Below are 26804 nucleotides of genomic sequence, written 5' to 3'. Positions count from 1 at the left end.
ATCTTTTCTGTTCTGACAGTAACATTTCATTGACCCTTAAAACCCCTTTTTACTCAGAAGTGCGTTCTGCCTATTGTTACTCAACTGGGATGTTTGACTGACAGAATGATGTACGTTTCACACTAGAGGCAGTTTTCACAGTTATCTGAAGGTGATAGCTTTATCTATGCTCATCTGGAACTTCAGAACATGCATGTAAGAATATGATTTTGTGACTATATAATCCGAGTTTGTCGAAAAGAAGAAGGATAAATAGTGTGTGTTCTAACTTACAAAACGCTCATCAGGGAAAACTCTTCTCCTGAACATTAGTGCTATTCAATGCGCCATCTGCTGCCCTGTATCACATTAATAAGGTGCCAAGAAGCAGCATGCCCAAAACTGTCCTCAGTGCCACCTCCTTAATGCACCACATGATTGTTTTTCTATTACAGTGTCTTTTATGGATCAGTGCACTGTAATACATTACAAAAATAAACTCTCAAGCTCTCCTCCTATTCAAACACTTGAATTTATTTTTATTTTAATGGGTTGATTTATTATCGAGAGACCTTTTTCTCACCCTTTTACATTTTCTATGTTCCTTTCCTTTGTCTTCCTCTGTTGTTTTCCTAAATCCACTCTGGGCATATCAGCCTATCTCTCCCTTGCTTCCCACTGGAATGCAGCTGAGATGAAACAAAGATTACAGAGAACACACAATACCATAGATAACTCTGAACATTTTTACCCACACTGTGCCTCCCTTTTCCCCCCTCCTCTCTCTGCAGCTCCGCACTGATGCAGAGAAGCGCTCCCTGGTGGAAAGCGGACTCTCGTGGTACAGCGAGGATCACAAAGCCGGCCACAAGCTGGACAGTGGCAGCTATGAGACCGGGAGCCTCAAGACGGAGGCCCCGAGCAAGTGGAGGAAGAAGCCTCCGAGCCTCAGTGAAGATTTTGGGTGTAAAGGAGAACTGAAGAAGCCCCAAAGCTTGGGTCAACCAGGAAGCTTCAGGAAGGGTCGCAATCCTCCCGTAGGAGTGACCTCCCCCATCACGCACACCTCTCAGAGCACATTGAAAGTCGCGGGTGAGATCTTGTGGTATTTTCTCTTACTTTTTGATCTATATGCCTCTTTTTTTTCAGCTTTTCATTTTCTCTGCTGTTCATCTCCTGTAGGAATGTGGTTTACAGGATCTATGTCATCCATTATTTCCCTGTATGCTGTTTCCAAATGTAAAACAGCCTGTTTGTAGAGCAGCCAAGGCGGATATCTGCTTGGTGTCAGGATGAAAACAGAAGTGTACCCCTTAGCGTAGGCCAGGTTCCGATTTGTAGCACACCACAATATATTGAAGGAAAATGCATCATGCAATCCGTTTTATTGAATTAAAGAAAATCAGAAAGCCCAGAGCCAAGTTTCTGCTATCATCTGAGAGAAAAGCTGGTTTCTGTAAATGTCCGCAGAGCCGCCATGTCTGCCATCTGCAGCAAATACATGAAGTTAATCCGAAACAAAAATATGCAACGATTAAATGATAAAACTTGAGTTCCAATACTAATGTTTCTAGTCGTTTACTTTCTATTTATTATCTTGATTTTGGCTTTAAACACAAGTGATTCAAATTAGTACGCTGGCTGCAGTTCTGCAATTATCCTTAAATGAATCTCCACATATTTTCCAGCGCTGTGCTCTTACTCTAACGATCCATACGAATCAGATTTTTGTGATTGATTATATCACTTTGATACATCATATGATATGTTTAAAACAAGTTTAATTGTGCATAAGATCCTTTTTAAGTCAGCTGATGAATCACATTTTATGTCATGGGCCCATAAAAGCTCTCTAAGTAAATACAGATGTATCTTGCTTATATTTGATCTCGGCTGTAATAACTGGAAGACACTTGCATTCACTTTTACGCAAAAGTGTTTAGCTAAAGAGAAATGATGTATGACAGTGCTGATTATCCTTTTCGGTTCCAGACAGAAGATACAATGTCACATACTAACATAAATCCTTTTTTGACAGGGCTCAACATCAAACAATGAATCAACTATTAAAACGTGTTTTTAAAAAAAACAAACACATGTCCTTAAAATAGGACTAAAACTGTTTAAACTAGAGTTGGCAAGAACAATACACAGGATGAGAACACTTAGGAAAAGGGAAATGGGTATATTTTCCTAAGCGTTTAGGGTGATTGCAGAGGGAATAAAGTATTTTTGTAGATTGTTTTCCTGGCCATTAGGTCTTTGTACGGCCTACCTTATGCTGGATTAGATAGAGGAGTTTAGGGTGACCTATTTGCTGGCCTGATTACTTATGCGGGACAGTTTTGTGCAATTCAAATTGTGTTTTCATTTTTGTTTGCTCAAGTTTACTGGCTTTACTACTATCCCACCTATTTATCTATTCCTTCATTTATAATCTATCCATCTTTTTTGTGTATTCTTGCCAGTCATGGTGTTTACAGGACAAACATTCTTGTTGCTCCTTATCAATATTGAAATACATGTAATTGTTATTGATATTGCCATTACGTTGTTATTCAACTCTACATTATCCTTCTTTGTCTAGCACCTAAATGTGAGAAGCCAATGGATAAATCCAGGATTTCCCTCAAAACTGCCGGTCTGCAGCGGTCCCGCTCAGACGCTGGCAAGGATCATCTTGGAGAGTACCGCAAGCCCCCGTCAGGTTTAGTTAAACCCACAGCTGGAGCCTCCTACGGCTACAAGAAACATCCAACAGCCACCGGCACCGCCACTGTTATGACAGCAGGGGGCACCACCATCTCCAGTGGCTCTGCTACTCTGGGCAAAATCCCCAAGTCATCTGGCATCCCCGTGAAGCCTGTGGGAGGAGGAGGAGGAGGGACACCCTCAGGAAGAAAGAACAGTTTTGATGCCAGCAGTGAGCAGTGCTTCCTGGGGCCAAACACTCGAAACAGCATTCAGTACCGCAGCCTGCCTCGACCGGCCAAGTCCAGCACGTTCAGTGTGATTGGTCGCCCTGCATGTCGGCCTCTCAGCGGCACCATCGACCCCAGCCTGTTGAGTTTGAAACCCGTGCCCATGGCCTCCACAGGCCCCAGGATTAAAGAGCCCAGTAGCTGTAAGATGTCCAGTCGATCGAGCACAGGCCCCGTGAACATGACCGACCGGGAGAAGGAGAAGGAGAGAGCCAAGGCCAAGGCTGTGGGGGCCGACATGGACTGTGGGTCTCTGAAAGCAGAAACTCGGTCCTCAGGAGAGTCCACCATGAAACTGCACGGCCTGAGACGGACCAGCAGCAGCAAATACCCTGAACTGTCATCACCCACCACACCAAGGTGTCTCATTTAAATATCACTTTAAAGTCATATAAACCAAATGACAAAACAAAATGTAATCCCTCTGTCCTCCAGTGACATCTAGAGGTATTCTTCTTCACTAGTATCTAGCCATGCAGGTAGATTCACTTTGGTTGTGTATACTCTAAAGTTAGGAAACCCCTCAATAGACTATCATAACAAAATGAAACTAAATTAAATACATTTCCTTTTAAAGAAATACAAAATAAATACAAAGTTCACCAGCAATATCTTTCTCCATAAACAGTGTCCCAGCTACTCTTAATAATCCACAGAGTACTATGAACAGTTTAGAGCAGAGGTTTTCAAAGTGGGAGGCAAGGATCCAAACGTTTTCAGGGGAGGCTCAGTGAATGGAAGTGTAACATATGAAAATGAGTTGGCCTATTCAATTAGTTATGATGAATAAGATCACATGAAATGGCCTTAATGGGTGTGACTTGATTAAAGAGATAGGGAAATTGAACTTTGTGTCTCACTCTCACAGATTAAGAAACTATTGCGTACCAGTGCTATATCATCTACTTAGGGTTGTCTGAAGTTATGTCAGCAATAATGACTCTAGATCTTGGCTCAAATGGAGGCTGAGGTGGTTCTTTCCAAGCTTTGTCTGAGGGGAGACCTACAGTCACAGATCTTGAAAACCCCTGGTGTACAGCAATGGAAACATAGTTGTTTTGGATCTATGTTTGTGTTGATATGTGGAAGCAAATCAGACAGATACTTGGCAAACACAACTACAACTTATCTGCCTTTCTATGTATGTCTCGAGGTCGGGACGCTAGACGTTTTTGTATTTTAACCTATTCTTTATGCCTGACTCCTAGGATGATGAACACAAAGTCTCTAGGCCGTCCACCCAGCTTGGCTCACCTTGACAAGGTCAACTACAACAGCCTTGACTCCTGTGTGACCATCCATGACCTCCCGCCAAAAGTCCCCCCTTTTTCCAAGCTGCAGGACCTGGCTGGTGCCCACACCTCCTCCCGGCTCACCCCCAGCCCAGCCCCTGTGCTCCACATCGACTCCCCCGGCTCCTACACCAGTGAGAGCCTGAGTCTGGGCGGCTCCCCGCTGCTCTACCCCAAGCTCTCAGGCATGCACCGCAGCATGGAGTCCCTGCCCCTCCAGATGAGCGTGCCTCCCAGTTCCAGGTTTGTCAGAACTGAGACACATAACAAGGAAGAGAGGGGAGCGGGAACCTGGGGGGCCGGAAGCAGGACCTCCCTCAACCTCACAGATAGGCAAGTCTCATCTACAGAATATCTAACATTGATCCATGAAAGATTTACACAATCAATCTAAAAGCATTCAAGAACATTTATTTTAGTAAAAATCAGTCCAAAGCCACTTTTTCCATCTTCCTGTGAACCATTATTGGTAGAAGGTACTTCATTCAACCCAACAGCTGAACCTTTTTTCATTATAAACACAGTCAACATTGGACTTTAAGTTTCTTGGCAGCAGACAAACCAGCCCTCCATATTTGATGTGCCTTTTTCCGGGAAAGGAAACTCTGAGGTGTCATTTAGAAGATGGAGGGCTGGATCCTTTGGGGAATTGCTGTCTGTCAAAGTGGAGATAGTCCAAATAATGTCCTGCCAAAAGAATGTACTTTAAGGCAATCCCACGCTGTGTACTAAAGAGTACATCATTATTGGCAAACCTTTGAGACGTCTTATTTAGGTGTCGCAGGTCCTATGACAAACCTTTAGATGAATGATGGTGTTCTAAGAGACACACTTTGTGTTTGCTTTCTTTTAATAATGTTTTATTCTCTTCTTAACAGCTTGCAAGCGGACAGAAATACCTTACCGAAGAAAGGCTTGGAGTAAGTTAAAACAATTACAGTCCCAACCGTCTAATTGCAATGTCCCACTGTGATGTATGTCTGAAGTTAAAGCGACCTCTTTTCCTCAGACGCTATGGCTCAAGCCTGTCAGACAGTGACGGCAAACCGGAGAGGCGCCACTCCCACACCATAGTCAGCATGACAGAGAGCGATAGCCCCCCTCAGCTGCCTTCTCCCACCCGCCCTCTCCACCCCTCCTCCGGCAAGGCTCCCTTCACCAACGTGGGTGAGTCTGCTCGCTCCATTTGGCTGCCAAGTTCTAAAAACACTCACACCGTGTGAGCCTCGAGAACTAATGAGGCTTTGAGGTATTTGATTAGCGGTCCATTTTATCGCTGATTATTATTGAGGAGAGGGAAGTTAAGTTCCCACTGGAAAGAGGAAAAGTCCAGCATAGTTTTTTAAATAAATATTGACTTAAGTTGTCGAAAATAAAATAAGTTATGTCTGGACAATGAAGTTTTGGCAAGTAGTTATCAGATTGGACTGTGTGAACAAATATTACAGTCCCACATCTGCAGTCATTTAGAGTTGTGTTCAAATCTGAAATATGGCCTAGCTTGAGGCAGTAGGGGGTCATGTCAGGCTATATTTATCTATTTGACTGTTGTGGAACCGTAGTGTTGTGTTTCACTTAGTCATCAGAAAGAGGGGAGCTATACCCAGATGTACTCTGAGTGAAGAGTGTGTGCATGTTTCTCCATGCAACTCATCCATCCATGTTATCACTGCCACTCACTGTTTTTCAAAACCTCCTCTTTTGTTGTCATAGTTGCCCCCATTTCTAGTGGCACCCCGAGGATATCGCGCTCCAACAGCATAGGCCCCCCCGGTGAGTTGGCCTGCGATCTCTATGGAACCTCCCCCCTGGGCAGCAGCATTTCCCTGGCTGACCGGCCAAAGAGCATGATGCGTTGTGGGTCTTTCCGCGAACCAGGAGATGATGGTGAGCGTGCCAAGCAAGCCCCCCCCCCCCCCGTGCAGAGGAGTTACACAACATGACCTAAAAAAAATATTGTCCACTGACAAAGGACACAATCTGTTTAGCAAAATGTCGAAAGAACCTTAATTTTGTTACCTTCATTTTAGGTTAAAAGGGTCCTGTTGTGCTTTTTGGGGTTTTCCCTTCCCGTATTGTGTATAGGTTTTTGTGCATGTCAATGGTCTGCAAAGGCTAAAATCCCAACTTTCCCTCCACAGGGAGTTTCTCTCCCACACACTCCCCCCTGCCTGAAACGCAGGACTCCCTGGTTTACTTCCGTAACATAGTGACATCACTATGCAACACTTGCGCTTCTATTGGCTAGCGCTCCAACAGATTGCACGTGATGAGATGGGACATCTCTAAGCAGTTGACCAGTCACAACAGAGCCGGCCAGCTAACCAATCAGAGCAGACTGGGCTCTGGTTTCAGACAGAGGGTGAAAAGAGCTGCAGCAGCAAAGGCAGTATGAAAATAAATAAATATTAAATTAAAATAAAGACCCTTTTGAACATTAAAGCAAGTAAACATGTCACAGTAGAGGCACCAAATACACATATGAACCTGAAAATAGAATAGAATAGAATAGAATATGGAGGGATGAAACCCTCTAATGTTCACACATGCAGAGCACACAGCACACAGTGACATTTGTTCCCTGCATTTAACCCATCCTAGTACCAGGAGTCTAGTACTAGGAGCAGTGGGCAGCTATTGTACAGCGCCCGGGGCAAATGAGCATAATAGGGCCCCTTGAATAGTGAGTAATATAAGGACTTAAAGGCACTATCTGTGGTCCAAATGTAGACATAACAGGAGGGATGATGAATATTAAAAACCTGCTTTCACTTGCAGCCTTTTTAATAAAAATTATATGACAAAAAGTTTGGATGCGACAGCAAAGCTTTTTTTACATCAAACTTTTACACCATGTCTATGAATGTGGCTGCTATGACTTGTACTTAATTTACTGACTGAGTTTGAGGTATTCCATTGTCTTCAGGGTTGTCAGCATTATTTGTGACTGGGGATAGCAGGGAAAACTGTCAGTTATATAAATATTAAGTCAAATCTCTACCTTGCTTGTTTCAGTGCATGGCTCTGTGCTCTCTCTGGCGTCCAATGCTTCATCCAACTATTCGGCGGTGAGTAAATACAGTCATTATATTTACAGTTAATGTTACTTTTGCTATAGTTTAGTGCTGTGTGACTCCAGTTAACAAACTGTTCTGTCATCAAGAGGAAAAGTAATCAATTACAAAAGTTTGTACAGTATTAAATGCTTTTTCAGTGGCCCTATTTAGAACTATTCAGGGACAATTTGACTTTTTTCAAGCGGGGGAAGCTTGCATGTGTAATGTTCAGTGAACTTAAATCCTTGCCTAGTAATTAACACACCTCTTAGTGACCTGCCACTGCTTTCTGTGAATCAACAGCTTGGTACCTATTCTGACTTTTTATTACACCATTATTGTCCCTATACAACTTCAGTGATGTGCCTTTTACTGTTGATAAGTAGTTTTCCTTATCCCTCTTTTATTGTTCATTTCCACCATGCCTTCTCTAGAATGAGGAGAGGATACAAGGGGAGGTAAGGCCGACGTGCTACCAGTCTTCAACTCACATTGTCTCTGTCTCGTCTGTCAGTCATTTCCTGTTGAAAAGGGTCCATTCATAAGACAATGTTATCAGTGCTCAGTGAAGTCTGTGACCGCAGGTCTCTTCACTCAGGGTCTCATAACTGAGTTCATTTTGTTTTATCTCTAATATCTGTTATCGTTATCCACCACTTGCTAACATTTCATAAAGACATTGTCAGACCGTATAAAGTACCTAGTGCATGAGAAAAGTGCTCAAAAATTGTTTATTTAACATTTTCTATTTGTTCTAATGTGTCATTTTGGTTTCTTTAATAGTTTGTTTTGGGTTATTCTTTCCCCTTAAACAGTCAAAGCAAGTTTGTTTCAGTACATTCTGTTGCTGCATTAATGCAATAAATATCCTCTACATGTTTGCCACCTTGTCTGAGGTTCTTTTATACATTGTACATGCAGCTTGGGCTTACTCTTCAATTTGTCCACAGCAAATCCGCAAGTTGAGGCGAGAGCTGGAGTCTTCCCAGGAAAAGGTTGCAGACCTGACCATGCAGCTGAGTGCCAACGTATGTATGATTCATCTCTCAAAGATGTGCCTTTTGCCTCTTTTCATTTATTTATGTTTTGGAGGCATGCCGATCTTTTATCAGTGTGCGATATATCTAATAGCTAGATTATAACTCCTCAAATTCCCTGGCGTTTTATCCGACAACTAACTGAGATCCAGAAACTATTTAACAGGTGTATCTAATGTCTGAACCACATTTTTCAGAGGGTGCGATGTAGGGAAGATATGGTGTGAATCTTTGCTCATGTAAGGAAATGAGTATCACTGGGGATGAATCGGGATGCCGAGGCATAACTCTGGCTGATATTCAGGGAGGAAGGATTACAAGCCACAACCTTTCTAGGATCTACGAACCTATTCCAAACTCTGGGATGTTGACAATTTTATTTGATAACTGACTGTAGGATGATGGCATCTAAAGAAGGGAAAACAACGTCTCCAGTTGAAGTTGGTTGTCGGCTCCTTAACCCCAATATACATTTCTCTCACCGTCACTCACGTCTAAACACTGTTATAATTTTCAGCTCTGCAACCTTGATAGAAACCTGTTTAACCTTCGACTGAATGATTGTATGCCCCTGCTTCTTACTGTCTCACCCCTGCAGCTTCTAGATGCTTGAGTCTTCCTGTTTTCAATTCAACTTATACTTTTAAACCACCTAATCGCTGATCCCGATCTGATAGACATTCAGTATGAACTAAAGTCTCCTATTGCACATTTTACCAACTGCCAATGCTTAACTAACATGGGTGTTCAAGTGACCGTGTCAAGCATATATTTGATTGTTTTCCTGTATATGATTCTGCCATATAAGTCTATTCCCACGCCTAACGCCAGTGTCCCTCTCTTTTACTCACTTGGACGTATTCCCTGCTGGACTTGCTGCTCCCCCCTGCCTGCATCCCTCTGACCTGCACCTTTGGATGCTGGGTGTAGCAGCTAGGACAGGTTTGTTGGACTGTTGCTTCCAGAGAGCTGTCTGTCGCTGATGCATGATTCTGTGGACCTCAAGCTTAGTCGTTTGCCACCATTTCACTTCTATGTTAGGCTCACTTTGCATGTGAAAATGTTGGCACCTAATTGGATGACCCCTAGTCTCCTAGCTAGTGTCTTTATATTTCTCATTTGTTCTGCCCCCTAAAAATTCTGAGGATATCCTGAAAAAAAACGCAAATGTTTGGATATATATTTTTATATTCGCTTGCTAAATACCTCAAACAATTATGAAATTATTACTTATTTTCTGTCAATCAACTTATTATTATATACACACTTTCACAGCACCAGTTTCTGTTTCATTTCATTTGGTTGGTAAAAAACAAGCCATACTAAGAGATATTGACTTTGAGAAGTTTGAGATCAGGACTTCTATGTGATGAAAAAAACAGTCAAATTGATAGCCTAGCCTGCTACACTTTTATTGGGTCATTGCATTTGTTACAACCACCATGTGTGCTCTTATGATGCCTTGAGATAAATGGGACCCAAAATAAATACCAAAGCAAGGTACCATCAAAAAAACATAAAGAAGTAAGTATTAGCTGACTGAAGGCTGGTCATTTTTAACAAAAGCTAGCCACACATTCTGGCCAAACACACAACATGCTCGAACTATAAACCCCCCCAAAAAACATAACCTAACAAAAATAAAGCAGCGAAAAAAAGAATACCTGATCCATCATTCAAACAAAGTTGCGTAGAATCAGGAATGTCTTAACATAACATCACAATGTCTTTCTTAGGGTGGTGTCAGCCATATATGTTGGTATATTTGTAATTGTTCACTTAATCAGCAGAAATAGTGAGAGACAGCCCTGCCTAAAGGTCAAACTTTTTACATGATTTGGACAGGTTTGTCCTCGGGCACTACACCGGTTTCCACCCTCACCACCACCACCGTCATCATCCACAGCTGTCCACTGCCCCTCCCCCCCCCCCCCCCCTCCTCTCCCAGCAGATGGACAGAGCTGCTGCTTGATGTGATGTGATGTGAGCGTGTGAGGCTGCAGAGAGATTTGATGCAGCTGGTGACTCATAGCTGTCTGCTGTCTCACCCCCCCAACTCTGTCTTTTTGTCTTCTCTAAAGGCTAATCTGGTAGCAGCATTTGAACAGAGTTTGGCGCTGATGACGGCGCGCCTGCAGACCCTCTCTGTCTCCTCGGAGCAAAAGGTATCCATCACTGTGCTGATGAATTAAAGTTATTCATCAACTAGTATATATATACTCAGGCATTAAAGATGTGATTTAAAATGAAAAAACACACAATAAGTCACACATGTATGAGATGAAAACAAACATTTACCTCTTTTATTTATAATTATATAACAATATTAATAAAACACGTACTTATAATGATATGGATATTATGGGCAGTTTTGATAAGGGATGTGACAAAACACATATTTTCAAAGTTAGTTTCATACAAACCAATTACTTTATTGTCTAAGAGAACACCCAAGTTATTGTCTCGTAAACATATGACTACAGAAATGTAACCCCCCACCCCGGCTCTTTAATTTATTTGAAAATACGTTTGAAATACATGATGATGATGCTGATGATGATGATGATGAGGATAATCTATTAGTCTGTGCTAATAGATCATCGTTCAATGCTTTATATTAGATCCCGTCAGAGAATGAGCAGCTTCCAGGGGACATAGGGGTTCTGGAAATGAGTTGTGGGTCAAAGGTTAGTAGGTATAGTAGGATTTCAATGTTGTCTTCAGCCACCCCCCACAAACAACCCTGTCATCCTTGTTGAAAGCCGATCGACCTTCCATCATTTTTGGTTTAGAGAATTGTTAGATGAGTTACCAGCCTGTAAACTCACATGATCATATGTTGGTATATTCCTTCTTTAGGAGTCTGAGCTCACTGATCTGAAGGATACCATCGAGGTTCTGAGGGTCAAAAACTCAGAGGCCCAGGAAATCATCCAGTTGGCTCTCAATACTCCAGAAATCGCACCTAAAGGTACAGAATGTGCTGGGGATGTAAAAAACTAAAAACACATTCAAAGATAAAGGTAGAAATGTAATAAGCTTTCCTCTGATATTCATGCACTTTTTCCTTTTAAGAAATGCCGATCAATCGCCAGAACTCCTCAGAAAGCATCTCCAGCCTGGCCAGCACCTCCAGCCACTCCAGTATGGGCAGTCTGAAGGAGCAGGAGGCCAAGAAGAAGAAGAAGAAGAGCTGGGTGAGAACCAAGGGCAGTGTTTAGAGATACTGGCTGAAAACACTCCCCTTTGTGGTGAAAGTAGATAATAATAATGATGATGATTATTATTATTATTATAGTTATTGTTATTAATTATAATAAATAATCATAACAATGATATTGATACTGATACAATAATTATAATAATTATAATATTATTGTGCTAAATAATTATAAATAACAATAATAATGAATATGTTTATTATTGTTATTAATAATTATAAATTATAATAATAATACCACATAACAATAATCTTATTATTGTGGTAAAGGTATATATTATTATTATTGCCAATATTATTATTAAAATAATAATAATAATAATTGTTATTATTATTGTTTTTTATATTGTTTTTATTATTACTTTTTATGGTGATAATTATTATTATTATTTATAAATAAATAAAAATGTGCAATAAGGCAAGGCAGGCAAGACAAGGCAAGGTTATTTATATAGCCCCTTTCAACACAAGGCAGTGCTTTACAAACATGAAAGACATTAAGAGCATTAACAAACATATTATAAAATGACATTTAAAAGCACTTATTTAAAAGCAAAGATAAAAAGCAAAGATAATAAAAGTTACAGTGCAGTTTAAGATATGAATATATCAATTAAAAGCAGTGGCAAAAAGAAAAGTCTTCAGCCTGGATTTAAAAGTAGTAAGAGTTGCAGCGGACCTGCAGGTTTCTGGGAGTTTGTTCCAGATATTTGGAGCATAATAACTGAACGCTGCTTTACCATGTTTAGTTCTGACTCTGGGGACAGAAAGCTGAAGACCCTGAAGACCTGAGAGATCTGGATGGTTCATCATTTAGCAGGAGGTCAAAAATGTATTTTGGGCCTAAACCATTCAGTGCTTTAAAAACCAGCAGCAGTTTAACTGGATGTCATTGAAGACCTTTACAAGAGCAGTCTCAGTGCTGTTGTATGGAAGAAAGCCTGACTGGAACACATCGAAACAGTTATTTAAATGCAAGAAGTTACTGTTGAAAAACAACTTTTTCAATGATTTTACCTAGAAATTGGAGGTTTGATACGGGCCTGTAATTGTTCATTATTACTGAAGCATCTAGATTATTATTTTTTAAGAGCGGTTTAATGACTGCCGTTTTTAGGGCCTGTGGAAAAACACCTGAGTGAAGAGATTTGTTTACTATATGAAGTAGATCTGAGGCCATGCAATGAAAAACATTTTTGAAAAATCCTGTTGGAGTAATAACAAGGCAGCAGGAGGAGGATTCCAGAAGCTGAATAATGTCCTCTAGGTTTTTATCATTAATCTGATGTAATTGTGTCATGGTGATTGATTTTAGGTGGACACAGGGACAAATTATTTGCTGTACCTGATACAGAGGCACTGACTGCTTGTCTGATTTTCTGAATTTTGTCAGTGAAGAAGGAGGCAAAATCATTGCATGCCCTGGTGGATAGAAATTCAGAGGCTACTGACACTGAGGGGTTAGTTAGTCTGTCGACGGTAGCAAACAAGGCACGTGCGTTGTTTTTGTTTTTGGTAATGATGTCAGAGAAGAAAGACTGTCTTGCAATTTTCAATTCCAAATTATAAAGGCCAAGTCTCTCTTTATAGATTTCAAAATGAACCTGGAGATTTGTTTTTCACCACCTGCGTTCAGCTTTTGAACACTCTCTTTTTTCTGCTCTCACGGTCATGGCCTTTCTCTATGGAGATATTTTCTTGCCAGTCACTTCCTTTACCTTAGTTGGAGCAATGGCATCTATAACATTTTGAATTTTTGAATTAAAATGATCTACTAGCTCATTTACTAATTTCCCGAGTATTTTCAGTTAAATATCGCTTTGTGGTTACCTCTTTTTGAACATTTTTTTGAACAGAAATATAGCTCCCAAAGAAAACAAAGGAATGGTCAGAGAGTGCAACATCAGTCACCACAACCTTAGAGATATTCAGACCCTTTGAGATAATTGAGTCCAGAGTGTGCCCCTTATTGTGCGTGGGCTCCGTCACATGCTGAGTCAGTCCATAGCTATCAAGAACACAAAACAGTTCTTTAGCCCCTCTGTCCTGGGGGTTGTCAACATGGATGTTAAAATCACCAACAATGACTAGACGGTCAAAGTCAATACACACTATAGACAGCAGTTCAGTTAAGTCATCAAAAAAGCTTGCACAGTATTTGGGTGGTCTATAGATATTTAGGAACAGAGCTCGAGAGGAGCATTTCAGCTGAAGGGCCACATATTCAAAAGAAGCAAAGTTCCCATAAGATGTCTTCCTGCATTGAAGGGAATCATTGAACAAAATAGCAACTCCACCTCCTTTCGTATGCATTCTTTCCTGACTCATAAAACTAAAGTTGGGAGGGGTTGATTCGATAAGAACAGCTGCACTGTTATTTTGTACAATCCAATTTTCCATTAAAAACATAAAATCGAGATTGTACTCAGTGATAAAATCATTGATTAAAATCGTTTTTCCTGCCAAATACCTGACATTTAATAAAGCTAGTTTAAGTTCATTAAATACACTATCTGTCAGGTTTTTTGTAACAAGCTGTGGCTGACATGGAATCACTGCTAAATTTGATAAATTCACACAAACGTTTGAGTGCTTCCTGATTCTAAGCTGATTCACCGCTCTTAATCTATTACCTATCAACACAGATATCGGCAAAGCTACTGGCAGGCATAAATTACATTTTTATTCAGATCATCAGAGGAATAAATTATAGTTATTAAACATTTTTTAGTATTGAAAAGTTCAGCTTGTCTGGGTCAAATTCATTTGAACACAGTACAGTATGTGAACTGTGGTGCTATCATCCTTTTTTTTATCATGTTATATTCGTTTTGAAAATATATCAAGTGAGTCATCCGCTGTTCTTATTTGTTTACTCCGTGTGAGCGTGTTCCTGCTTTTGTGTTTGTATGTCATTCTCGTCCTATCTAGTTCCAAATCTGTTATTAAGTATGACTCTGGTCTCTCCCTCATGCTGCCCTGCCTGCTTTTTATTTTAGGTCTTTGAGGTGAGTGATGTTGCTCCAGTAAATAAACCCTAAACACCTTCTCCCCGTTTCCAGCCTGCATGCCCTTCATGAGTCATACTTGTAAAACCTTTGGAAACTCTCTGTCATCTGTGTTTTTATACACCTGATACATAGAAATATATTGTACCATGTTTTGACCGTATTACATTGTAGTTATGGTTTTACGGACTGAACAAATTAAATTAAATGGTTCTGTATAGCTTTAAATGGTAAATGAACCTGCAACTATATAGAACATGTCTCACCTCTAAAAGCACCTTACAGTGCATCCAAACACTTGCCTATTCATATATTTTTACAGGGCATCCATGCATTGTGCCACACTGCTCATCATCTACAGTAAACTAGTGTTCATTCACTCACACTCATAAAGCAATTCAAGGGCAGCTAGGTTTCCAGTATCTTGCCAAGGAAATGTTGTCATTCTGACTGGAGGAGAAGGGAATCAAACCGTGTATCTTACAATTTGTGGACACTCTTCCTCATGAGCCTGTTCAATGAGAACATAAAAAACATAGTGCTTGCTAAAGGTTCAAAAGGAAATGTGTGGATGATACCTCACAAGTTCTTTTAACAATTGCTTTTTAATTGTTTAATACTCTGCTGCGATTTCTTTAGACGTATCCTTGATTTCAGTCTCATTTCTCTCTCTGTACAGTTGCGCAGCTCCTTCAACAAAGCCTTTAGTAAGAAGGGCTCCAAGCAGTCAGGGCCATACGCTGACATTGAGGAAATTTCCACCCCAGAATCCTCTGCACCTTCCTCCCCCAAAGTGCACTATGGTGGAGACAAAACCTCATTGTCCATGAAATCCTCAGCCTCTGCATCATCGTCAGGGTAAACCTCTGTCTTTAAACTACAAAGTACATCGCAACAGAAACAAATTCTAATTGTACCATAGCATTTCAATATAATAAATGTTATTCCAAGCTGTCAGTGTAATGATCCTTGCCACCTTCACATGTCTCTAATGTTGTCATATTTGATCTGAATATCTCCAGACTCTGTGAGGAAGGCGACGAAGGCGAGGAGGGCGAAGAGTGCGATGAGGGCGATGAAAAGGTTGTAACAGGACTGCGCACAGAGCTGTGGGAAAAGGAGCGCAAACTGACAGACATCCGGCTGGAGGCTCTGAGCTCGGCCCATCAGCTGGAGCAGCTGCAGGACGCCATGAGCAGCATGCAGGTACGTGTGTCATATGTTGCTTTTGATATTTCATGGAAAATGTCCTCACTATAACATTTGTTTTGTTGAGTTTCAGAGCTGATTAGGATGTCAAACTTTGAATTTCTTTGCAACTATCTGGAAAGGATCTCATATATAACGTGTTATATTTTGTTAACTGTCAAGTCTAACTGCATTATTTAATATTTAATAAATTGGTGTTGTATTGGTTATTATTAAAGATCTTTTGAGCATGCAATCAAAAAAATCTCCTCGCCAGTTGTTTGATGTCAATTGGAACTTTTTTTTAAATGACTGTAATGATGGGTGGTCCATATACCTGGGCTCTTTCCCTGTGCAGAGGACATGGATTTTAATCCAGCCTGTGACCATGTGCCACGTGTCAACCCCATCTGTCTCCCCCTTTCAACCCTTGTCACTTCAATAAAGGCTCTGATGGCCCGAAGAAATATTCAATTTCCTTTTATTTTAATGACTGTAACTCTTGTAATTGTGTCTGTAGTCGACAGTGGAGAACCTGAAGGCCGAGAACGACCATCTGAAGACAGGCAGTCTGTCCCCCTGTCCGTCTCCGGGCCCCTCCAGCTCCGTCTCCCAGTCCTCAGGTCTCACTGCTCTGGGAAGTTCATCACCTCGGCAGTCCGTAGCCATGCACATGCCCAAAAGCTACAGCAGAGGGCTGAGTGAGGGGGGCAGCTCAGGTACAGCATGTTGACAATGTCAGAATGGTGTCACCAGTTTTGTAAACAAGTAGGCATGTGAATAATCTGCTGATTCTACAGTGTGAACGGCTAATACGTATGAATGAAAGGGTTGGACTGTCGTTCTAAGGCCACTTTTAATTAAGGATTGTGTTATAATTAATGCGCAAATGTGGGTTATGTTGACCTTCTTATTTTGACTCCCTGGCCCGTCAATCATCTCATTTATGTATTTTATATGTGCACCTCCTACAATTGACAAAACCTATTTATTATCTGCGCTTTGGTTCAGTTCAGGGTATACAAATGCATTGCCAATTGATATTATGTCTAGAAGATAAGCTCCCCTTCTCTTATTTTGAATGTCAGATGACCATTTAAAATCTTCACCCCTCGCTTTCAAATATGTTTTCTCCTGTTAGCAATGTGTTTAAGGCCACACTCTTTGCGACCTTTTTGTATCAGGACACTTCATTGGGCTCAGTACTTATTTACTCAAACAAACGTTGTGCTTACATCTTGATGGGCATTAATGTGAGTTCATGCTCTGTGAACTTTCTTTCTTCTTTTGTTTCTGCCCTCTGCAGACCTTTACTCTGCAGATACCCTCAGCCTCTCCTCACAGAGGGATGATCACCGTGTTAGGGTGGTGATATGTGTTGCAGATTTACGCGTCTTCAAAGATGTAAGTTTGTTGTGTGTCATCTTACTTTTTCCATAATAAAAGTACAAAGTAAACATCTGAACTATATTGCACTTCAGAAGTCCCTAAGATACTTCCCATCGGCGGCGTAAGAAGTACTCAGAACTTAATTTAGATAAAAGTGACATTACTACACTGAAGCAATACTTCATGCACTAAAACTCTTACTTTGGTAAAACTACAAGTATGTAAAGTAAAAGTTCTCATTAATGGCCCAGTTCAGAATCCTGTATTACTGTATTCATATTTGAAGCATACATGTTGCAGCTGGTAAAGACTTATAGCTCAATTCAAATACATAAATGCACACTTAAATAATTTTTGTAGAAATGCTTCTTGGTCATCATTTTATTTGGAATTATTTGTAAAGTAACTGGAAACTAAAGCTGTGAAACTTCTATAGTGAAGTAAAAACTACAATATTTGTCAATAAGTAGAAAGTAGTAGAAAGTGTAAATACTTAAATAAATGTACTTCACTGTTTTTCATGATGTAGGATACTCAGAATCCAAGTAGCTATACCACATTTTAGAAAATACTCTAATACAATCCATTCCCGCAAGTACCAAAGTATTAGCTTCTGAATATACTTGAATTATGAAAAGTAAATCTTCTCATTATTCAGAGTGACCCATTTCAGAATATTGTGTTGGATAAATCATTTGTGTAAACTTGAATATTGCAGAAGAGTTGATAATTATTCCTAATATTGCACGTAAAAGCAGGAGGTTAAGCAGCAGGATTTCTTCGTCGGGACGGTCCGGGTGAACGGCCGGATGGACTGGCCCATGCTGGACTCGGCTGTCAGCCAGGCCTTCAAGGTGAGACCCTTCCTCTGAAGACAAATGTGAGCAGGGACTGAATGTACAGTTTGCATCCAGCACAACTCAGCCGTCACATTACATTTGGAATGTGTTTACTATAGACACTAACCGTTGGGAAACTATGTTGCAGAAATAGCAAATAGAAACACGTTGTACTTCTTGATTTATGAAGAGGCAAAAACTTCACCATCGAGAAGTAACAGAAGTGTGTCAGCTCTGAAACACATGCAGCGCTGTCTGTCTGCACACACTGAATTCTATTAAGATGAATTAAATCAGTTCACATCTTCTGCTTTGTTTTACTTCTAGGTGTACATTGCCAAGGTGGACCCCAATTCTAGTGTGGGCCTCTCTACAGACTCAATCTACAGTTACAGCATGGGCCACATTAAGAGAGTGCTGGGAGGAGAAGTTCCAGAAACGCAGCCCTCTCGCTGCATGTCCCGAGGCCCCAGCAGCATCACAGTGGCCCTGAAAGGTCTGTACACATGTCAATTACAATATAATTTTTGAGATTTACTTTCTCAGATTTGCAAGAAAATAACCTATCAAATAACATCTCCTAACACAAAGTTGATTTCAGCAAAACATTAACAAGTTTAACCAACAGTAAAGGCTCAAAGACATTATTCTGATCAATCCTAACAAAGTTTTAGACTTTTGAACCACTATTCAATCAGAATGTGGACTGATGAGATAAACTTCCATTTCTCAAGTACTCAAATGTTGTTTTTCAGCAGTAGAGCATTTTGGAGTCAGTCCAGCTTCTATTTTCAAAGCAATCTCTTCAATTTAGAAACCACTAAATTTTGGATTAAAAGCTTCTGTCTACAGCAATACGATACGTTGATGAATACATAATCAGGTTTCTTAGCATTAGCTATGCTGTGAAGTGTTAATCTGTTGATCTCAACAGTCAAATCCTAGTCTCGACAAAGTGCAGATCCTCATGCCTGTCTGTTAATTACACTAAATTTAAACCTGTCTCTCTTTATTGCCATTTGATCCAGATCCAATTATGCTTACTTTAAATAAACAACTCTCATTTACATCCCACGTGCATTCAGTTACCTGGAACTCTGAGCTGTTCTCATCATCGACCAAAACATAAACTCACACGACCCCATGGCATCGGAGGAACTCATTGTGCTTCCCAGTTTTATACTGTGTCATTTTCAGCCATAACTATATGTTTAAACTAATGTAAGGACCTGCTGTAATACATTTAACCCACAGACACCGATTTTAAAATCATAGTGTATCTTCTGACATTAATTTTCAAAAAGTGTTTGCTCACCAGCCTCAATGTTCAACAATAAGTAAAGTCAGCGTAATCAATAAGTTGTTTCCTTGATAATGAAATGTAATCAGACATAATGCTTTCCACAAATTCCATCATAGAGACCAGGCGTCCTGACACTGTAAGCCCTTCTTTTTCTTCAGCTGACACAAACAGTTGACCACTCATTGTCAGAAGTTGAATCCAGAGCTGTCTTTGAGCATGTTTGCTCTTAAGGCAGATTGAAAACTTAAAAATCTACAACCTTCACAACTCTAAATCATTATGCTGCACCCCTAGTCGCAACAAGGCTCAACCATTTTCTCGCCTGCGTTGCACAGCCCCGTTTAATTTTTAAATAAACATTGTGATGGTTATATACTTTATTATCCTATAACAGCCGTGTTTTGCTTTTGGATTTGCACCTATGTGAAGCCAATCAGTTATTCTAAACCCATGCTGTGATCAAGGAGGTTCGGGTTTGATCTTCAACCCTTCCGCACCTTCTGGGTGCGGGAATGTAAAGAGCAAAGTGCTACAGCGGCGCAGACAGGGCTGAGAGAAACCTGATCCCAGTGCAGCCAGGCCCAGCTGGTCAGCCAGTCTCAGACACATGGGCCCCAGAGATGTGGAGGCGGAGAATAAGACTGCTGTGGGCTGGTGGGAAGGGGGAGACTCCCTACACTTGATGCAAAGTTATTTTCAGAGCCAAATACTTAGGCTTAATGTTCCTTATGAAGGACATGCAAGGTGAAATGAATCTTTCTAACATATTCTTTCCCAAGCTTGTAGAAGACTCTTCAACCTATCTAAGTTCTCCCACACTTCGCCGCTCCTCTGCTCCCTTCACACGGCCCAAAGTGCTTTCATTCAGGACATGATAAAACCATTCTCTCCAGCACATTAACTTTACTCTTCTTTGGCCAATGGGCTCCCTTCAACAGAAAGATCTCCATTGATATCAGGACAGCAACAAGTCTGCTCATCTTCAATCACAAACAAAAAAAACACCAGTTTTGACTGCATTATTACCAATAACCACACAGAAAAGGTGTGGTAATTCAAGTATTTAGGTCAATTGAGACTAATGCAGCAGCACTTGGCATGGTTTGGCTTATTTAAAGCAGATGCACTTGCAAAATTCTTGCTGTTTGTATTTGAATGGTTTATTACAGTTATGTAAGTTGCTTTGGATGAAAGAGTCAGCTAAAGCTAATACAATGTCAGCCTGTTTGTATCAAACTACAGGTTACCGACATTTCTCATTTCTGATGGGTAATTGGCAGATATTGATCACATAGTTAATTATCAATTTTCCTCACTTTGTTCAGGTTTGAAGGAGAAGTGTGTGGACAGCCTTGTTTTCGAAACCCTCATTCCCAAACCCATGATGCAACACTACATCAGTCTGCTGCTCAAACACCGCCGCCTCATCCTCTCTGGGCCGAGCGGGACGGGTAAGAGCTACCTGGCCTCCCGGCTGGCTGAGTACCTGGTGGACCGCAGCGCCCGCGAGGTCACCGACGGCATTGTGATGACCTTCAACATGCACCGCCAGTCCTGCAAGGTGACAGAGAGTGACGGCCCATACCAATCTGTTCAACTCTGTGTTATTTGGCGTGCCATGTCAAAAGCTTCCTTTCTTCTTTCTCTTTCTCCTCAGGATCTGCAGCTTTATCTTTCCAACCTGGCCAATCAAATCGATCGGGAAAGCAGCGTGTCAGAAATACCGCTGGTCGTTATTCTGGATGATATTCATGCGCCTGGTTCACTCAGCGAACTTGTAAACGGGGCTCTCACCTGCAAATATCACAAATGGTGCGCTCCACTTACTCAGACTGAAAGTAGCCACAAGATTATTTATGTGATCACTTATTGTAACATTCTTCCTGTTTTTTAGTCCTTACATTATTGGAACAAGCAACCAGCCGGTGAAGATGATACCGAACAATGGCCTCCATCTCAGCTTCAGGTTGGTTGAAGGAACGGTTGAAGATTTAGTTTCTGTTTTGTCTTTGTTTTAATTGCTGAATTGATCCTGATTACACTGAAGTTAGATCTGAAGCTCACCCTGGAGTCAACATGTCAATACAATAAAAATGACGTCGTAATTTCTGATTAAATGTGTTTATATGTGATCTGGTACAGTTGTATCTTGCTCAGTGTCTACTGTCTTATGGTTGAGACTATGACACCATGAATACTTATTTTACTAGAGACTAGTAAAATAAGTCTAGACTAAGACTTTAATTTGAAAATCAAAGCGTCTTTTTAACCTACTACTGAAAATATATTTAAAAAAATAAAAGCCTCTTCTACCTTAACACACAGAAACAGATATATCCTGAATCTGTATATATAAATACAGTTATAGGATTTGTCTGTGAAACTTTCAAAGTAACCATTGTGTTCAATCTAACTGATTATAAGATATTGCAATATAAAAACAGTTTTATACATTTGGTTGATTCATAATGCCGCATTGATGAAGCAAGAGGAGAAAGCCACGTGAAATTAAACCACCAAACTGTTTATGAATAATTGATTCTGATGTTGCTGGTTACATTGCATTACATTAAATGTTACTTATCTTAAGTAAACGTTGAATCAGGTGACCTCATCAAAATATTGTAACAAGACAATCCCTACAGGTTGGCCCATTACTAAGGATCTATGTTGATAAGTGGGATACTGCATAGATGATCTCATATGTGGCTAAAGAAGTACACTATGGATGGACAGAGTTGTTGGTCTGTATTTTGACTTTTCCGTGACTTGTTTTGCATATTAGGATGGTGACCTTCTCCAACAACGTGGAGCCGGCCAATGGCTTCCTGGTGCGCTATCTGCACAGGAAGCTGATGGAGTCGGAGGATGAGAAGAACTTGACCAATGAGGACCTGATCAGGGTGTTGGACTGGGTGCCCAAACTGTGGTATCACCTGCACGCCTTCCTGGAGAAGCACAGCACGTCCGACTTCCTTATCGGTATGACATTCACTCTTATCAGGACAGGGCAGGGCTGAAAGGAGCTGCATTTCAATTTTGGAGGGAAGTGTTTTTGTATAAATTATGTAGAATAGTTAGTCTTATGGTGTTCTTCTTGCTCTTCCCGTGTCTCCTCAGGCCCCTGCTTCTTCCTGTCGTGTCCTGTCACGGTTGATGAGTTTCGATCGTGGTTCATTGACCTTTGGAACCACTCTATTATTCCTTACCTGCAAGAGGGGGCCAAGGACGGCATCAAGGTGAGCAACCACAGATCCAGAAAACGGTCTTGGGCACGCATCAGATTCTTCTCTACGAATTGCTGATGGCTCCCCTTTCATAGGAAATGTTGCGTTCTAATTATACCGTCATGGTATGTTGTGACGCTGCAGGTCCACGGGCAGAAGGCGGTATGGGAGGACCCGGTGGAGTGGGTGAGGGGCACGCTGCCTTGGCCGTCTGCCCAGCAGGACCAGGCCAAGCTGTTCCACTTGCCCCCCCCCAGCATCGGCTCCAGCAGCCCCGGGCAGCCCTGCGAGGAGAGGCCTCACAAGGAGACTCCACCCAGCTCCATGGAATCTGATCCACTGGTGAGAGAGCAACAACTTTCTGTCTGATTTGAAGGGCTTTGTGGGCTGTACCAAATAATACTTAGCTCCCAAGCTTTATTGATATTGAATTCCAAACCAACATTTAAAAACTGCGCTTCTTTTTAAAACTTTGATTCTGTTCACACTCTGTATTTCTGCACACATGCTGATAAAGGTTAGAATACACTGATGTTATTAGAATAGTTGTATTTGTTCAACCTCCTGTCATATGAATTGGTGTTGAGCCTTGAAAATAATATTTTCAATGGGGTCAAAAACTGTTCCATCTCTGGCTTGCCGCACATTAAGGGAGGAAGAAAATGTAATTTACTACATCTAATCTAATGGGATTAATCATTTTTTTCAGATAGAAGGTTTTGTTTGTTAATTTGTTTTGTATTTTAGTGTTATAACAAAGAAACATATGACAAATCTTCCATGGATAAACCTCAATTACAACTTGAAATGTAAAAATGGAGACAATGGTACAGCCCTGCATCAACACCACTGCAATGAATCCTTAAGTATTACTGATTTCTTCACCCTCTCTTTTTTGTTATAGATGGCAATGCTTTTGAAACTTCAAGAGGCTGCCAATTACATTGAGTCCCCAGACAAAGAAGACCCTAGTCTGCCTAAACTTTGAACACAAAGTTTTCACTCAGCACTTCAAATGTACAGGTTTTTTTGTTGTTGTGTCCACTGTGATGCAGTGCACGTTCAGGAACAAACAATCCCACAGAAAAATCATTCCCACAGTAGGTTGAAAGTATAACTGCAAAATTCCAAATCCTTTTATTACATACAGTATTTTCAAACGACTGTTCATACGTATTGAATGAAACACTATATTGTATTCCTTTAGTGTATAGTTGACTGGATGACATTCACTTTAGTACCAACACATTAGCACTCATTACCCTTAGGTGCTAATAGATCACTAATTGTCTCAGTGTTTAGACTTCAGGTGATTTCTGCAACAGCATACATGCATCATGGGATATGTAGTGTTTGTCAACAGGAGATATCCTCAATCATGGTGACTCATTTTGGAAAAGAGTATGACAGCATGACAGATGCTACTATTTATTGCACAGTTATTTGGTACATATCTACTGTATGTGTCTTTGAAGGCCAAAATCGTATACATATGCAATGTTAACTTAGCAACCAGAGCAGGTGAATCGGTTAAAATGCCTTAACAACAAAGACGTCACCTCAATTTCAGCAGAGGATACCGGTGCTTTTATAAGATATCATCCCAGCTAAAAAGGTCAGGAATCAGTTATTTCCTCAACTTCATCCTTTTTTAGACATTATAGGATCAATTATTAGTGTACTTTTTTCACGTAGTTTAACATCCTCTTTATCAGTTAAATGGCTTTTACTTTTTTTTAAATATATTTGCTGTCATACTCTTTTTTGCTTAAAACAAACCTATTTATTAGTGATGTGAGTTTTGTCGCTGCGCAGTACCATACTATATTTTTCAAGCACTTAATTTAGCTTTATGAAGTGTCACCAATGTTGCCATGTATATCAGGTATTAGATACTTATTACACAGGGATAACACAACACACACTCTTTCATTAAGCAGATTAAACTATTTGAATCTAAACCAGATTTATTTTATAGGAAAGAGTACATTTGTTTCAAATCTTTTCCCCCATATTCAGAGTAGCTAGTGTATATATGATGTAAATACAATCAGGCTACATCACAGCTATTTCATCTATATTAGTTGGTGCAAATATCTTATATACTGAACCAAATACTGTTCTTTAATCATGCTTCTCGACTGCCATGGTAGTGGTTTAAGTTCAACTCTGAATGTAGAGAAAACACGTATACAAATTGAACATCATCCATCATCTTTTAGGTGCTTTTAAAAGAAGCCTTATCACAAAGCTCCACTGCAACACCATGTCTGAGTAGAGTGACTTTAAAGCTGCCTAGGCCCATTTTCAGATTTAATGTCATTATCATCATTAAGTTATGGTGCTCTTGAACAACGTCCCAAATTGCTTTATTGTTGAATAAAGATCACATAGACTTTTCAGGGTAGGTTAAACAAGTGTTGTGTGTCCTACAGTAGAACTTTCAAACACTTAGGTCATGTGAAAAAGACCTTGAAGATAATTTGGATATGTTGAAGACATTAAGTAGAGATAGGCAAGTCATGTGTGACATTGTATGGTACATCCATGTTGGTGTCAAAGTGAAACTGGAGAGTAGTTGTTCCAAGGCCAAAAGGAAAAGATTTAAACACTTTTTAAGGTACTTTGTGTAGATTGTGTATGTAAAAGATAAGCCCTAATGGAGTAATGGCAGACAGTAGTTGTGCAAGTGTTGTCAAAACATTTCACCTGTTCATTTCAGGTGCTCAGACTTAACTTCACATGTACATAAATCCTGTAAATGAATGTCAGACCACTTTTATGACAGCTCAATAAGAAAGTTAAACATTTTAAATGCTATCTGAGCTGCTTTATTCTTGCACAGTTAGGCTGATAACAAAACTTCAAGCTAATCTGCACCTCTGATTGGTCTCAAAAGAAATGAATGAATTAAGGACAAGGAGCGAAAAGATGCCAAATGGATAGTGATCCTCAAACTGGTCACATGGGACTAATGTCAGTTACTGTAAATATTTCAGGTGTTAGACATAACCAGCCCTGGTCTGTTTCTGCAGGTTCCTAAAGCCATCAGCTCGAGCTTCTCATCTCATTCACTTGTTGTTGTGCCTGTTGCTCTGTAGTAGCTGTTAATTGTGTTCGCTTACTAGTGTATCAGGACTATGCAGCAACTTCAGGTCTGTCTTTGAGTTTTCATTTGGACCAAATTGCACCACAGGACAAAAGTGAAAGCTTGTATTAAGCAGGAGCCTTAAAGAGAGGACGATGGTTTGGCGTTGCATTGAAAACAGGGTAGATGTACCTAGGTAAAGAAATTAAGCAGTTTGGAAGCTGTGATGTGTGTTTTGTCCTTGATGAATGGCAACAAAAGTGTCATAACTGGTCTTATAAATGGTCAAATGACGATAAACAATTTAACAAAAAGGTTTAAAAATCGAATGATGAGACTGAAATCAGCACTTCACTGTTTGAATAGTTAATTTTATGTAGAATCAGATCAGAAGGCCAATACAGGTTGCTGAATAGTCATATTTTTGCAAAAGCTTGTTGTGGACTAAGATGAAAAAAAAAAAAAATGTATGCAGTATCTAATGTCAATGACGTGGAAATGTCAAGGGTTCCTAAGTGTTGTAAATGCATGTAAACTTGCTGTGTGATGAGAAAAAAAAGTTAACAATAATGTAGGCTATTGTTTAGGAAATTCATGCGAGATAATGTTTTCCTTTGTAATACTCAAAATATTTGATATTTCTTTCCTTCTTTTTCTAAAGAATCCTTTGTAAAACTTAATTTCTCTATTTTGTACAGGGCATCATTGTAAAGATTGTAAATAGGGCAGCATTCTGGATGCGGCAACAATCATTGAGGAGGGGGAACAAACAAAAAATCATCCTTGAGAAAAAATGTTTATTTCTTCAGAGTTGGGTCCAAAACATGAATAAGGCATGTTTCTGAAGGCTTTCATCCACCTACCACTGGTCGTTGGAGTCAATAAAATACATGTTATATTTACCTGTTGCTTCCTGTGTGTCAGTTTGACAGTATTAACTTGGTAATGGGAGATATACAAATAATATTGTATTTACTTTGGGGATGATGAAGGCACTATACTGTACGATTGTTATAAAAGTAAAAAAAAAAACAATACATTTTTTAATATTTGTATAATATAACTAATTTGTTTTTAGTAATCATAAGCATTATACCAGATACATCATGATTATAAATGCCATGGAAAAGCACGATGCAATCCAGCAATTCATGTTTGAGTTATCCGTATATTTCTTTAATTGTGTTTATGTTTTCG

At 40.1% G+C, this 26804-nt stretch overlaps 1 protein-coding gene across 1 annotated transcript; it reads left to right on the top strand.

Annotated features, from left to right (window-relative positions):
• Positions 1-189: 189 nt before the first annotated feature.
• nav1b (neuron navigator 1b) lies at positions 190-26509 on the top strand (the record flags this gene model as incomplete). Its single annotated transcript, XM_079680537.1, has 27 exons — positions 190-195; positions 771-1071; positions 2567-3320; positions 4169-4585; positions 5131-5172; positions 5262-5419; positions 5966-6139; positions 7268-7320; positions 7743-7766; positions 8259-8336; positions 10427-10510; positions 10967-11032; positions 11205-11316; positions 11421-11542; positions 15253-15431; positions 15596-15779; positions 16282-16480; positions 17068-17165; positions 17906-18004; positions 18317-18485; positions 20618-20853; positions 20950-21104; positions 21187-21258; positions 22078-22274; positions 22413-22531; positions 22664-22861; positions 23424-26509. The coding sequence occupies 27 exons, from the start codon at positions 190-192 to the stop codon at positions 23505-23507; spliced, it is 4380 nt and encodes a 1459-aa protein (XP_079536663.1). The 3' UTR covers positions 23508-26509.
• Positions 26510-26804: the final 295 nt, after the last annotated feature.

Source organism: Notothenia rossii, assembly GCF_949606895.1.
Source record: "Notothenia rossii genome assembly, chromosome: 5".
NCBI classification, from domain to species: domain Eukaryota; kingdom Metazoa; phylum Chordata; class Actinopteri; order Perciformes; family Nototheniidae; genus Notothenia; species Notothenia rossii.
This window is presented reverse-complemented; position numbering and strand designations above follow the sequence as displayed.